Raw genomic sequence first — 14,765 nt, 5'->3', positions numbered from 1 at the left:
GAACAATTCACCTAAGCCCCACTGCCTCAGTTTCCTCTACTATAAAATGGTGATAATAACACAGGATCAAATATCTGTAAATCACGTAACAGAGCCCTATAGGAGGTGCTTAATAAATGCTTGTTTCCTTTCTTCCTTTTTTTCCTCCCTCTCTTCATAACTCTCTACAATCTGATTTTCCACTTCACCAATTACCTGAAACTGCTATCTCCAAAGTCACCAATGATTTCTTAACGGCCAGATCCAACGGTCTACTCTCACCCTCTTGGCTTCTCTGAAGACTGTAACACTGCGGATCATTCTCTTTTCTTTAACGAAGTTTCTACGACACCTCAGTGCCAGTCCTCCTCCAATCTCTGTGAAACTGGCTAGTCTAAAGTTTTTTTTACAGTCTCTGCCACCTAACAAGTTTTATCCCCTTAGCAGAATGCATGTGCCTTGATTGTGACTCTCTCCCTTTTGTTTTTATAGCCCCAGTGTCCAGCCCAGATCATAACGCATAGTAGGTTGTTAACAAATGTTTTATAGAAGGATAAAGTGAAAATTTGGTAGCCACAAGAAGGGGAAGGGTGAACTGAATATGGCTATTTTTTAAGGGCCCAATGAGATGGAAGTATGGAAGAAACCGATTATCCTTCAAACAGTAGGAAAAACAGAGAGGTCCTCTGAGACGTAAATGAACTCACATTAAGCACCAGTTCTTTTCCTTTTCCACAATGACAGGAGATAATGCCTAGTCAGAAAATATACTGTCTGTGAAAAACGTCCTTGATTCCTACTTTGACTCTCTGCTAGACTTCTGAAGTCTAGTAACTGACTGACAGGTGGCTGCCAAGGTGTTATTACTTTTCTCAAACAATTTAGTGAACAAGGTGGAAGATGTGTCCTCCAGGTGTGGCAGTTATGACAGAACAAGATTTCTACATCTAGTCCTTTGGTGCGAGGTGGTAAGTAGCAAAGATTACAGAAGAATCTTGACTTTTGGGGTCATAGATTTTTTTTTAGGGGGAATCTTGTGAAATCATGGACCTCTTAAAATACTATTTTTATTAAAATACAATTATCAAATTAGTTTCAAAAAAAATTCACAAGCTTCAAGTTAAAGAACCTCTAGTTAGAACATTGTTCAAGAACAAAAAAGATACAGTCTCCCAAAAACTCTAACCAAAAAAAAAAAAAACTTCCAAATTTTGTCCCTGAAAGAAGTTGGAGTCCAAATCTTCTAGGAATCTAGATAGAGAAATGAATAAAAGAGGTTCTTAGGAAGATTTGGTCATAACGAACCTTCTTGGGTTTTCTGGCTATTGTAGGATGTCAGACTACAGATGGTATACTGTCAGGGAAGATTCTAAAGCAATAGACTGGGAAGAGGGTGAGGAGCTGAAAAAGGGAATAAGAAAAAGTTAGGCCTCAAACCCAATACCCGAGCAATACAAAGCACACTTCTTCACCACATGTTCCTAACAGCAGAGCTACAGCTAAGACCTCCTGTTTCTATCCCGTCTCCTTAACTGTGAAATGGAGATATTAAAACCTACTTCAAAGAATTGTGGTGGGAATCAGAAAATACTCGTAAAAAGAGCTTAGCATTGTACTTCACACATTCCCTCTTCCCCCATGATTTGAGCTTGCTTGGCAGTCTGTGTTGTGAAGAGCAAAAAAACAAAACAACAAAAAAGACTAAACAATTACAACTTCCTACAGCCACCAACAAATAATCAAATAACTTCACTAACAGCAGAGACAGGTAAAACTACTAAAGCAGAATAAGGTATACATCTTCAAATATGATTATTATATCAGATGTATTTTCTTAATTTTTCTTTGTATTAAAGGAAGAAACAATCTGGAAAGAGTATAAAGTTAAAATGACTGATATAAAGACAAAAACACATCAATGAAATATTTTTTTAAGAAAGACTTCATATAGGTGATTCACATGGGGAGAAATGACCAAAGATTAAATCTATTTCCCCAAATAGTTCCTTTAAATATTTAATTCGAGGTTATTTTCTAGGAATTTCTCCCTCACTCCCTAAAAAAGCTTGACCACTTTCCCAACATAAAGCTGACTTTGTGGTTCAGTCATTTTAATCAAGTCTGATTCTTTGGGCATTTAGGTTTTTCTTGGCAGAGATACTAAGAATATGCCAAGGGTCCCACAACTAGTAAATGTCTGAGGCTAGATTTAAACTAAATAAGATGAGTCTTCCTTCTGCCCAGCACTACCCACTGTACCACCTAGCTGCTCCCCAAAGCTGACTACACTTAAAAAGGAAAAAAAAACAAAACCCACCCTTACTTTTTATCTTAGATCAGTAAAGGCTAGGCATTTGGGGTTAAGTGATTTGCCCAGGGTCACAGGGCTAGGAAATATCAGAGGCCAGATTGGACCTGGCTCTCCATCCCCTGAGCCATATCCCCAGCCCAGACTGACTACTCTTTACAAGAATGATCTTAGTCTCCTATACAAACTGCTTAGCACCAACAAGATTTTGCAAGCATGATGTGGTGGTGTGTTCGTGGTCATAGCCTTAGCAAGGATAATGCAAGGAGTATTTTGCTAATTCCTTCTCCAGTAGACTAATAAAGCAACAGAGTTTAAATGACTTGCCCCAGGGTCACACCGCTAATAAGTGAACCTAAGACTGTGCAGGCACAGAAACTTCATAATTTAGTGCTACATAAGTGCCACTATCTCAAAATAAGGACTTGAAGTCCCTTAATAAGGGAAGAAAAGAAAATATAACCTAGAACTTTAGTCTTGCTCAAAAGCACTGTACATTAAAGGCATAAAATGTAGCATTACAATGAAGTCAATTTTCAGGGTCCCACCTTCTAGAATCTTCACAAAGGAGTTAAAATAATGCCAAGAATGTTAAACAGATATCCTAATTATTCCACAATTTCAAGGTCCCGGACTTCTACTAGTCAACGAGCAGCTAAGAATAGGTAAAGATACATGAGATAATGGCCAAAGTTCCATGATCAAAATGCCAATAAAACCACCTACATGTATATACACATACAAACCACCCACAACTTCAAACTCACAAAAGTTTCTTTACTGAATTACCAAAACAAATACTCAACTAAAACAAGAGGAAACCCATTTCAGAGAAATTGTAGTTTTTCATAGTTTCGGTTTGTTTAAAAAGGTTGGGGGGGGCGGGGGGTTAAGATTTAAAAAACAAAACAAAACTGTAAAATATATAAATATACATAAAAAACGCAAAACCTCACCAAGTCTTCATATTTCCAGTCATATTCATTGCCTTCCCAATCCAGTCTCTTCGGCAACAACTAGAAAAACAAAACGCACATCTATCACTAAAATTTCAACTTGGGACAACCGGATAAAATGAGTAAAAAAGAGAATGAAGCACTCTCCGGGCAAGAATGGGGGAGGGGAAACAGCAGGGGAGGGAGAGAAAGGGCAGAAGAAAAGTACAAACCTGGTACTGTTCCAGTTCCTGTACCAGCACCTGAAGTAAACAAGACACACAAGTTAGGAAACTGGGGGGAGAAAAGGCAATTTGAGACCAGATTCCACCAAACATCGCCACCTCCCAACTCGAAGAACTGGAAAGAGATGCAGCAAGAAATGCGAGCATCCAGCGTGAGAGGAAACGGTGGGGAGGGATCCGCCGCCTGCCCCCTTCACTCACCTGGGCTGCTCTCCTGCAAGGACCGGCAGACAGGTACCGAGCGATGAGGAAATAGAGTTCTGCGGGAAGAAGAGAAAACCAGAGCTCAGCCGGGCCGGACAGGGAGCGCGCCGGTTGGGGGTAGAATTACAGGGAAAACGGTCAGTCGCAGGGAAAGGGACTGTAAAGAAGGCGCCCAGGGAGCTCCGGCCACTAGAGCTGTAAATGGGAACTCCCGCCTCCTCTTACCCGACTCAATGGGAGGCACAGGATGTCTGGAAGCCGAGTGTTCAGCCATAACCCGAGAGGGAAAGCTTCCAAAAGGTGGACTGCCCTAGGCCGCGGTGGGGCCTAACGGAGATATTCACTTTAGGGTCCAGCCCTCCCCCTCCTCCTAACTCCGACTCTTTCCTGTAGCCATGCAGCGTAGCGACCTCACGACGTCGTGACGTTTCCGACGCTGATGACGGCGTAACTGCCGCAGTCCAAGCGGAGTGAGAAGACAAAAAAGTAGTTCTGCTTTTGAAGTACTTGAGGGGAGAAAAGAGCAGTGACCAAAGCCCCTACTTGGAAGTAAAAGCGACTTCTTCTTTAGAGATAAAAGCATATTTGGGGATGTTTGGGAAAAGTTTTCTTTTTAGCTTCCTGCCTTGGAAGAGAGAAGGGGAGGAGGCAGCACAGACAATTTTGGAATCAGTGCGCGCGAGAAGAGACTCCTCCTTCTCTTTAGCTGTAGTTTTTGCTTGGGCTGAGCCAGAGCTGCCGTAGAGGAGGTTTGTAGAAAAATTGGTGTTCGGAATCTGGAGAGTGTCGTTTCCATTCGGTTCTCGAAGGGAGGCAGTTGTAAGGGTAACTCTGACCTTACCGAGCTCCTTGCTCCAAGCAGTTGGAGCATTGGAACGAAGTTTTCGGACACGTGACAGACCACGTGACTATCCTGACCTAAATGGGTACGGAAATTCAAAATTGAAAACCTTCCCGGTCCGTGAAAAGTGAAATGGGTTTCCTACGATTTTTGATCTCGGTTCCAAGAAACCCAGTAGTCTTTTGGATGAAGGAGCGTGAGGGGAAATGCAAAAATGAGCCAATGAATCTATAGCCAAGACTTGATTATTCGAATACATCGAGTGATATTATCTTGGACTTTTTGGTCTCTGTGCGACTTTGGTTGTTGCCTGAATATAAAAGACCGAGAAAACCGTCTTGCTGCCTGGACAATCCGCTTAGTTCATTGTCAAGGCTCAAAGTCAATGACAGCTCTTTAAAGTTTAAAAAGCCACTATGAAAGATTCTGTAAATGGAACCTTTTTCGCTTAAAAAATCAGTATATTCGGTTAATGATTTTACATAATTCAAATCCACGGATTCGCTTTATGTATTTTTTTTGTATTTATGCCTTATGTATCTTATCTTTGGTTTACAAATGCTTGTGATAATAAGGTGATGAGAGAATACTACTTTAGTTTCAAATCTTGTTTCTCTGTAAAATGATGCTGTTGTCAAATGTACTTCAGCACTGTATAAACTACCTTATGGGAGTAATTAATTCATTGCTTAGATTTGGTCCTGCAAATATTTAAAATTTTAGATTATTTAAGGATAAATAGTAGAAATAAGTGAAATTAAATAAAATCATACTTGTTAAGGGCTTAGCACAGTGCCTATATGAATGTTATCTATTAGCTATTATTGTCTTGAAACCCACCCAAACACTATTTACTAGGTACAAACGAAACTGATTAGGTTTGATTTCTACCCAGAAGTGAGTGGATTTTATTTTTTTTAAAAAGTTACCAAGTAAGACACCCTCCAATTCAATGTATTTGAGTTCCATTCTACTACAGGAAAAGGAAGGTGTATGAATGTGGGAAGCACTGTCACCTGCAGAGATTTTTTTTTTTAATGGCTCTCTGAGCTTTAAAGGAAGCTAAAAAGGGGGAGGATATGGAAAAGATTAACATGAGGAAGGAAAGCCTTGAACAAGATCAACCAGCACCATTGGGTAGCTTGATAAATTGTAAAGAGCACCAAATTTAGAAACAGGATCCGGATTCAAGTTTTATACTTAGTATTAGGACAGTAGGCAAATATTTTATCTGTTCTGCATTTCTAAAATTTCCTTCCAGCTCTAAATATGATATTGTTTAGAACCTTGTTAGGGAACCCTTTCAGACTTAGGCAATTCTAACAAAAAAGATAAAGAAAGAGAAAGAAGTTAAGAATCTGAATAGAATATTGAGAAAATTATACATATATACATAAATATATTAGATCTCTGGTGATTACTAAGTATGACTATAAAGGAATTAATATAAATGTATGCAGAAGTTTGACAATACAAGAAGCATATATGTGGGTAAAAAAATAAAGATGCTAAAATGCATTGAAAAAACTTTCTTAGTGGGACTCAAATATCAATCTAAAACTAAGAGCTATACATAATGGAAACTCAAACATTTTTTTCTCCCAGTAACTATTTTCAGTTCCAAATTGTCTCTTTTCCTCAATCATATCCCCTACATTGAGATGGCAAGAAAATTTAGACCCCTTATATGGTCATGAAAGACAAATTCTTGAATTAGTTATATCCAAAAATAGAAAAGCAAGAGAAAAATAAAAATGGTTCAATATGTATCCCAAGTACAATTTCAGCTCTCTCTCTGGGAGTAGATAGTATAATTCAACATAAATCTTTTGAAATTGTGGTTGGTCATTGTGTTGATCCGTTACTGTCTTTCACAGCAGATTATCTTTACAGTATTGCTGTTACTATGTAAATCATGTTCCCAGTGCTGATTGCTTCTCTTTGTATCCTTCCATACACGTTTTCCTAGTTTTTTCTGAGTCCAGCCTCTTCATCATTTTTTATAGCATGATATTATATAACAATATTCCATCATGTTCATGACCATACATAACTTGTTCAGCCATTCCCCAGTTAATGGACATCCCTTTATAGTTTCCACTGTTTTGTCACCACAAAAAGAGCTGCTATAATTGTTTCTGTACATAGTGTTCTTTTTCCTTTCTAATCTCTACTAGCAGTCTCACTAGTCAAAGGGTAGGTTCTCAAGCATAGTTCCAAACTGATTTCCAGAAAAAAATCACTATAATTAATCGTATGAAACTCCATTTGCCTGGCCTTACCACTTGAGTGCATTAGAACTAGTATTTAGTATTGATTCTAAGACAGAAGACAAGGATTTTAAAAAGAAAAGACTAATAAAATTTATAAACCCTTAGATAAGCTTCTAATATATAATATAATATATATAACATAAGAGGGCAAAAAATCAGTATGATAGAAAATGAATATGAGGAAATCACAGTATAACTAGAAGAAATAAAAAAGGATAATCAGAATATGTTAGGTATAGTTATAGGCTAATAAAATTGAAAGCACTAAAGAAATAGAGAAATTCCACAATTTGGTTATTTTCTACAAAAAAAACCCACAGAATCAAATAACTCAATAGCCATACTTACCCCAACCTCACCAGACATTATATCTCATACAAATTCCACTAAAAAAGCAAATAATAATATACTAAAAGCTACAATATTTCCCATTCAAGTCTCGGGATACTCCTACATAGACATAGCAGCAGTATAACCAACCCCCATTAATATTCCCCCTAAATAAACTGAAAAAACTACTAATCCCCACAAAAAAAATCTTCTAAACTTACAACTGCACAACCTTCAAAAAATATAACAGTATCCATATTTCACAAATTATTCTCAAAAATTGAGAAAAAACCTACCAGGATCCTTTTGTGAGATAAATATAATCCTAATCCCTAAACCAGGGAAAGATAAAACACAGAGAGAAAACTATAGGCCAATCTCATTAATTAACATTGACTCAAAAATTTCAAACAAAATCGTATTGAAATGATTACAGTGATTTATCCAAGAAATCATTCGTTATGATTAAGTGAGATTTATACCAGGGATGGAAGGATAATTCAGTAATGGGAAAATAATCACTATAATTAATCATATGAAAAGCCAAAACATCCAAAACCACATGATCATCTCAGATAGCCACAGAAAAAGCCTTCGAAAAGTTTTATGCTAAAAACTCTACAGTGTACAGGCAGAGAGGGATCTTGTTTTCATATCATAAAGTGTCTCTTAAAGCAAAAGCAAGTGTCATATTTAATGGAGATATGGTACAATCCTTTCCAATAAATATGAGAGTGAATCAAGGATATCTATTCTCCCCACTATTATGTGATATAGTTGTGGAAATGCTAACAGTAGTAATCAGACAAGAGGAAAGGAATAAAGATTTGTAATGTTAATAGAAATTTCTTAATAACCCTCTTTTTATTTAGGAGTTTTATTTAGGACAGGTTGGGAGTTTTGTACAATCTCCTTCTGTCTCTTCAAGAGACCCTCTATAAAAGGAAAAAGCATTTTCTCTGACTTCCTTGGGAGCAGGGTCCCTGGGTCACTCTCGAAGACAAGATCTTACAGTTACTTTTGAGAGGTTGAGGTACACAATACGAATTGGAGAAAGAGTTTGACTTCTGAGAGCTTTTGTCCTAGAGGGAGAAGAAGCTATCGGAGGGGCTTGTCTCCTCTGGCTTTGGAGAGAACAGAGCTGCGTCAGTTTCTGTCAAGAGAATCTCATCGTTTTATCTGACAGTTTGAGTTCATTTATTACTTTAAGGAGTTTGTTATCAATTTAATGTTCATCAATTAGTTAAGATAGATGGTGAATTTAATATAAGTTAGACAGAGTAGGCCAGAAGAGGCCTGCTTTGCCAGGCAAGAAGATCCTGCCAAGAAAGGCAGTTAGAAGTATGGTTATTAGAGATTTTAGTATAGGGTTTGTGTTTAGATTTAGTATAAAGATATGAGTTATAATCTTCAATTTCCTACCTTCTATTTCCTATCCCTAGCTTTCCTCCTGTAAGGGCCAGAATGTAAGGGGTTAAAATAAAAGGGTTGGACTAAATTATTTAACAGTATGGTCACCAGGAATTAATTACTTAATTCCAAATGATTTTTTTTATGGTAATTTATTTACAAAAGGAGAAAAAGTGAAAGTAAAAAATCAGAGAGAGGGGTAGGGTAAGATTTCTAACCTAACACACTAAGTATTTTTGCTGCAGCCTCTGGCTCAACCCAGGCAGGGCTAATTAGCCCTCAGCAGGATAGGTCTTAACCTTGAGCCAAGGGCCTGGGGATAAATAAAGCAAGGGCTTCAGTCATGAAGTCTCTCTCAAGAGAGGAAGCCTCTCCTGAGGCTAGTCCCTTCAGAAAATCCAAGAAAGGAGTCAGCATTTTTCACTCACCCACATGGTAGTGCAAAGGGAGAGATTTAAGAACCTTCTCACAAAGTCCAAGGTCTCAAGTCTAGTAAGTAGATTCTCCACCAGCCTCCAACTTGAATTCAGAATTCTGAAGAATGAAGAATTAATCTCATAGGAAGTTACAAGTTTTAAAGACGCTTCTTTGTGTCACTTCCTGTGCCTTCCTCTACTTTTTACATGGACAAATTATAGTCTATAGTTTTGATTAGGACTGCCCAGAGGGCAGTCAATGGTTTCTGATTCATCACCCACTTTTGCAGACATGGGTCACAGACCTCTTCCGCTCATGTAAGTGGAATGTACACACTTCTGGTGATTAAATCTTAAAATGAGAAGGAGAGAGTTAATCCCATCTTCACACTCCAAATAAATAAGGACACAGGTTTACCAAACTGCCCTTTGCAACTTCATTGAACTCCCACCAAGAATGTTCACCCATAACAGCTTGACTATAAATATTTATTAGCTATAACAGTAAAGAGGAGATAAAATCATCCCTGTTTGCTAATGCTATGATGGTTTACTTGGAAAACCCCAGGGAACCCCAAAGATTCAAATTGAGATAATAGCTTCAGTAAAAGTGGTAGGCTACAAAAGAAATCCTCAAATATATTCTATAAAAATTCTATAGAATACTAACAAAACATAAGAAGCAATACTAGGAAGGGAAATCCTATTCTGAATAACTATAATATGTATAACGTATCTAGAGATCAGTCTCTCAAAGCACACAAAATACTTGTATAGATTCAATTACAAAGTGGTCCATAAAGAATTAAAGAGTCTAAACCTGAAGGAAAATTCTGTGTTCATAGCTAGACCTTGACAATATAACAAAAATTACAATGGTACTAAAATCAATTTATGCTATTAATGCTATACTAATCAAATTACCAAAGTTGAAGGGGTTTTCTTAAGGTTCTCCTTCTGTCTCTTTAAGAGGCAAGAGAGCAGAAAGATTTCCAAATGGAGCAGAGCTGATAGGAGTCTGTGTGCCAGAGCTGAAGATTCTGTTACCAGGTTGGCAGTTGAAGCTTTTACCTTTAGATCTCAAGAGAAGAGGAGGTCTGTTTCTAAGGCATGGCATGGGGCTACTACTGGCAGTTTACTACTGACAGTTGGAGGGTAAAACCTGATTTAAGGAGGTCATGGGTGGTCACTGTTGATTTATTAGTGTAGCTAGGTAGTTAGTGAATCAAATTTAGGTAGTTAGGTTAGATAGTCCTGGTCTGGACAGGTGAGAAGCGCCTGTCCTCAGAAGACAGAAGTAGGGTTTTTTAATTTTTAGTTAGTATTGGGAATTTAGGTAGAGTCATAGGGTATTAGAATAATAATCTCTTTCCTCCTTTCTATTTTCTATCTATACTTCTCAAATTAAACTATTTTATCAAACTGCTCTCCTAACTTTTGTCAGACTCCTACCATTTAACCCTTACACCAAGAGAATACTTTCCAGAATTTAGTGAAATAGCAATTTATTTGGGAAAACAACAAATCTAGAATATCAAGGAAAATGATCAAAATGAAGCGAGAATAAAGAAGGAATAGCACTTCCAACCTCATACTGTATTATAAAGCAGCTATCATGGAAACTATTTCATATTGATTAAAGAATAGAGAGAGATCAGTGGAACAAATTAGATATGGGAGATTCAGAAACAATAGAATTTAATAAAGTAGAACACATAACTTACCTAGAAAAGAAACTCCCTCTTTGACAAATAAATTGCTGAGAAAAGTAGAATGTAGTCTTGGAGAAATTAGGTTTAGACTAATATCTCACACTACACTTCACAGTACATTTTAAATGGATGTATAATATTAATATAAAAGACTATACTATTAAGAAATTAGAAGAGTAAAAGATCATTCACCTCTCACAGTTATGGCTAAGAGATGTATTCTTAACCAAACAAGAAATGGAGGCAATTATAAAAGACAAAATAGAAAATTTTGATTACTTGAAATTCAAAACCTTCTGCACAGGCAACATTAATGCATGTAGGATGCATTATGTAATGTATGTATACATATGTATATATAGAAAGCAGTTGAATGGGGGAAAATCTGTATATCAAATTTCTCTAATAAAGTATCCAATTTAGGATCCAGGATACATAAATAATTAATAAACATATAGAAAACTAACAGCCATTCTCCAATAGATACATGGTCAAAAGATATGAACAAATACTTGTCAAAGGAACTGTAAAGTATTTACAAACATATGAAAAAAATGTTCCAATTCATGAAAAAGAGAAATGCAAATCAAAACAAATCTGATGTTTCACCTCACACCCTTAAAGTTGGCAAAAATCACCCAAAAATGGCAACAGAAAATGTTGGAGGGGGTTGGTGGAAATGTGAAATGGTACAGCCATTTTATTGTGGGTTTTGATTTTGCTTCCCCCCCCCCCTTTATTGCTATAGCTAGCATTTCTTTTTTTTTTAACATCCACTTTTTCAAATTTTTCCATTTCAAATCCTCTTCCTTCTTTTCATCCCACACTTATTGAGAGGGCAAGAGAGATATGATATTGATTATACATGTGAAGTTACATAACACATATTTTCATATTAGCCATGCTGAAGAAAGAAAGCCAAAAAAAAATCTCAAAGAAAGTGAAAAAACTCTGCCTCAATCTCTCTGGCAGAGGATAGCATTTTTCATCATGGTAGTGTTGTTCCGTTGTGTCTGACTCTTCCTGACCCAATTTGGGATTTTCTTGGCAGAGATACTAGAGTGGTTTGCCATTTCCTTCTCAAGCTCAATTTTTAGATGAGGAAATGGAGACAAACAGGGTTAAGTGACTTGCTCAGGTTCACACAGTTAGCCAATGTCTCAGGCAAGATTTGAATCTAGAAGGGGCTTCCTGACTTCAGGCAAGGGACTTTATCCCCTTCATCAACTTAGGACCCCTTTCAATCATGGGTCCTTTGGAATTTTTTTGGATCATTGTATTGCTCATAATAGCTAAGTCATTCACAGCTGATCATTGTACAAACTGTTATTAATATTTACAATGTTCTCCTGGTTCTGTTCATTTCACTTTACATCAGTTCATGTAAATCTTTCCAGGTTTTTCTGAAAGCATCTTGTTCATCAGTTCTTATAGCACAATAGTATTCAATCACAGTCATATTCTACTGCTTCTTTAGCCATTCTCCAATTAATGGGCATACCCCCCAATTTCCAATTCTTTGCCACCACAAAAAGGGATGCTATAAGTATTTTTATACATATGGGTCTGTTTTCCTTTTCTTTGATGTCTTTGGATACAGACCATCTAGTTAGTACCCAAGCAATGAGAAAAAAAGTACCTATATACTATGAGCTTGAGAAGGAAATGGCAAACCACTCCAATATCTTCGCCAAGAGAATTCCATACTAGGTCATGAAGACTTAGACATGATTGGAACAAATGAACAACAACAAAAACAACGAAGGTATCATAAAGCAGAGCAACACTTTTTGTAAAGGCTAAAAATTTGGCGAAAAAGTAGATGCAATTGGGGAGTGTCTACACAAATTGTGGTATGTGAATGTAATACTAGGGTAGTATAAGAAATGATGTACAGTGAAACATTTTTAAACAGTTCTGTGTACTTTACTCTCCTGCTGTCTATAGCTGAGCAGCCCACACAGACGACAGAAATAGGTAGCACTGAGGAATGATCAGATTTCTCTCTCCATTCCCCCTGCACCCCAACATCTTAAGCCCTATCCCACCCTCTCCTAGTTTTTAGGAATGGTTTCTAAAGGACATCACCCCCTTTAATTAAAAAAAAAAAGGCATTTAAGAGCCAGGCTTCTTTCTAGTTAGGGTTCAGGAGATTATGAGCTCTTTTTACAAGTAGTGCTTTTCTCCTTCAAACTCTTGGATTTGTTTTGTTTTACACATTGGTAGCACATATAGATTGGCACTTTTGACTCTGAATTTGGCACCCAAAAGGCACACTATCTGATACCCTGTATAAGAGCTATTGGAAATGTTGCAGTACAGATGGGCACAATTTAGCCCATCCCTTTTATGGATGAAAAAAAAATCATGTGTGAAAGGGAATTTTTTATTCCCTTTGTCTGTTTTAAGATAATTAATCAGGATCTTGAAGTACCCCTACTTAACAAAGAGAGTTCACACTTACTTAGTCATTAACACTTTAGTCTAAAAGACCACAAGCCTTGCCTTCCCCCACCCCAAGTGCTAGGCAAATTGAGAAACTTTGATTGGTTTCTGAGATGTGATAGACCAGTCCACAGTGAAAGGAAGAAGAAACCAGAGAGACAGGAAGTGTGGAGAAAACTACTTATAAAAGCCAGTAGAGGGCATTCTTCATTCATTCTGCTGCCTTGGTGGCTCTTGCTGAGAGAGGACTTCTGCGTTGGTGTTTCTGCATTGGAGGGTTTCTTCTGCCTTAAACTTCAGCGGTGGAGATTGATTCTGCCATGGTAAGACTCTTGCTGATGAGACTACCATAACCCCTGGTTGGCGATTGGGGACCTGAGGGAGCCTTTGTCAGGGTTGAGCTGGATTTCTTCAGATCAGCAATTATAGGGTATTTAGCTAGGCAGTGTTTTCTACTTCCTTCCTACATTTCCCTTTCTTACTATCACTATTTTGCTGTAATAAAGCTACTAATCAGTCTCCTAACTTAATAGTTAATTTTATAAACAGTGACCACAACAATTCTTTTTAACTCATAAATTTAGTCAAACCATTTTTAACCTTACAGGTGGAATAAAGGATGTCAAGGGAAAAGGGTAGAAATTAATATTCCTTATCTATAATGAACTGATACAAAATGAAATAAGCAGAGCCAAGAGAACAATATATATAGTAACCATAATAATTTAAATAAAAAACCAACACATTGAGAAATGTAAATGTGTGAAAAAATGATAAAAGATCAAATGGGACTCAAATGAAAAGATATGAGAGGACTTCCTCAACCTACCCCTTTGTGGAGGCAAATGGTTCAGAGATGTTATACATTGTGCATGTGTAAGATATTTTGTAGATTTTCTTGATGTATCAATCAGTTGTGCAAACACTTTTTCTCTCTCTAAAAAAAATACTATTTGTCACATAGGATGGCTCTCAGAGAGGGATAGAGGAAAGATACATGGAATATCAGGTGATATAAGAAACAGAAAATATCAATAAAATTTTTAAAGGTTTTTTTAAAAGAGCTATTAGGATGCCAAGAAATACCAAAGACAAAAAGCCAGGGAAAGATAGCAGTTTCCAAACTCCTATATGCAAAGCCTCAGAGAAAAACACAGCTTGAGCACAAGATTAGTTAGATATCCAGGAAGAAATAATGTAAGAACTATAAAAAAGGAACATTAAAATTTTATTATAAATGAAATGAGAGTGATATAGGGAAAAATTGGAAAGGAAATGAAAACATAGAAGACTTGAAAAAAGAATTAATTCTCAAAAAATTAGAATGAAAAGACAAAAGTTAATGACTCAATGAGGCAAGAAATACTGAAACAAAGTAAAAAAATTAGGGAGGGGGGATAAAGAAAAATATGAGTTACCTCAAAAATTACTGACTTAGGAAACAACCAGATCAAGAAGAAATAAGAATCACTGGACTTCCTGAAAGTTATGACAAAAAAAAAAAGGCCTGGATCTTTCATTACATAGTAAAAAAAAACAAAAAACCTGCTGAGACATATTAGAACAAAACAGAAAAGAAAAAAGGGAAAAAAAGAAAAGAAAAAATATACCAGTCACTTTCTGGATGAAACCCCCAAATAAAAATTCATAGAAACATTGGAGACAAA

At 36.8% G+C, this 14,765-nt stretch overlaps 1 protein-coding gene across 3 annotated transcripts in view; it reads right to left on the bottom strand.

Annotated features, from left to right (window-relative positions):
• The window catches only part of BRWD1 (bromodomain and WD repeat domain containing 1), a 139,199-nt gene extending 133,353 nt beyond the window's left edge, over positions 1-5,846 (bottom strand). For all 3 annotated transcript variants that reach the window (XM_007493084.3, XM_056825966.1, XM_056825967.1), the window contains exons 1-4: positions 3,897-5,846; positions 3,669-3,727; positions 3,456-3,485; positions 3,244-3,303 (exon numbers count right to left, since the gene is read on the bottom strand). In XM_007493084.3, the coding sequence (XP_007493146.2) occupies positions 3,244-3,303; positions 3,456-3,485; positions 3,669-3,727; positions 3,897-3,945 (198 nt within the window). In that variant the 5' untranslated portion in view covers positions 3,946-5,846. The remainder of the gene's footprint in view (positions 1-3,243; positions 3,304-3,455; positions 3,486-3,668; positions 3,728-3,896) is intronic.
• Between the last annotated feature and the right edge of the window lie 8,919 nt (positions 5,847-14,765).

Source organism: Monodelphis domestica, chromosome 4 (assembly GCF_027887165.1).
Source record: "Monodelphis domestica isolate mMonDom1 chromosome 4, mMonDom1.pri, whole genome shotgun sequence".
NCBI classification, from domain to species: domain Eukaryota; kingdom Metazoa; phylum Chordata; class Mammalia; order Didelphimorphia; family Didelphidae; genus Monodelphis; species Monodelphis domestica.
The sequence above is the reverse complement of the archived record's forward strand: the minus strand, read 5'-3'. Positions and strand labels throughout refer to the sequence as shown.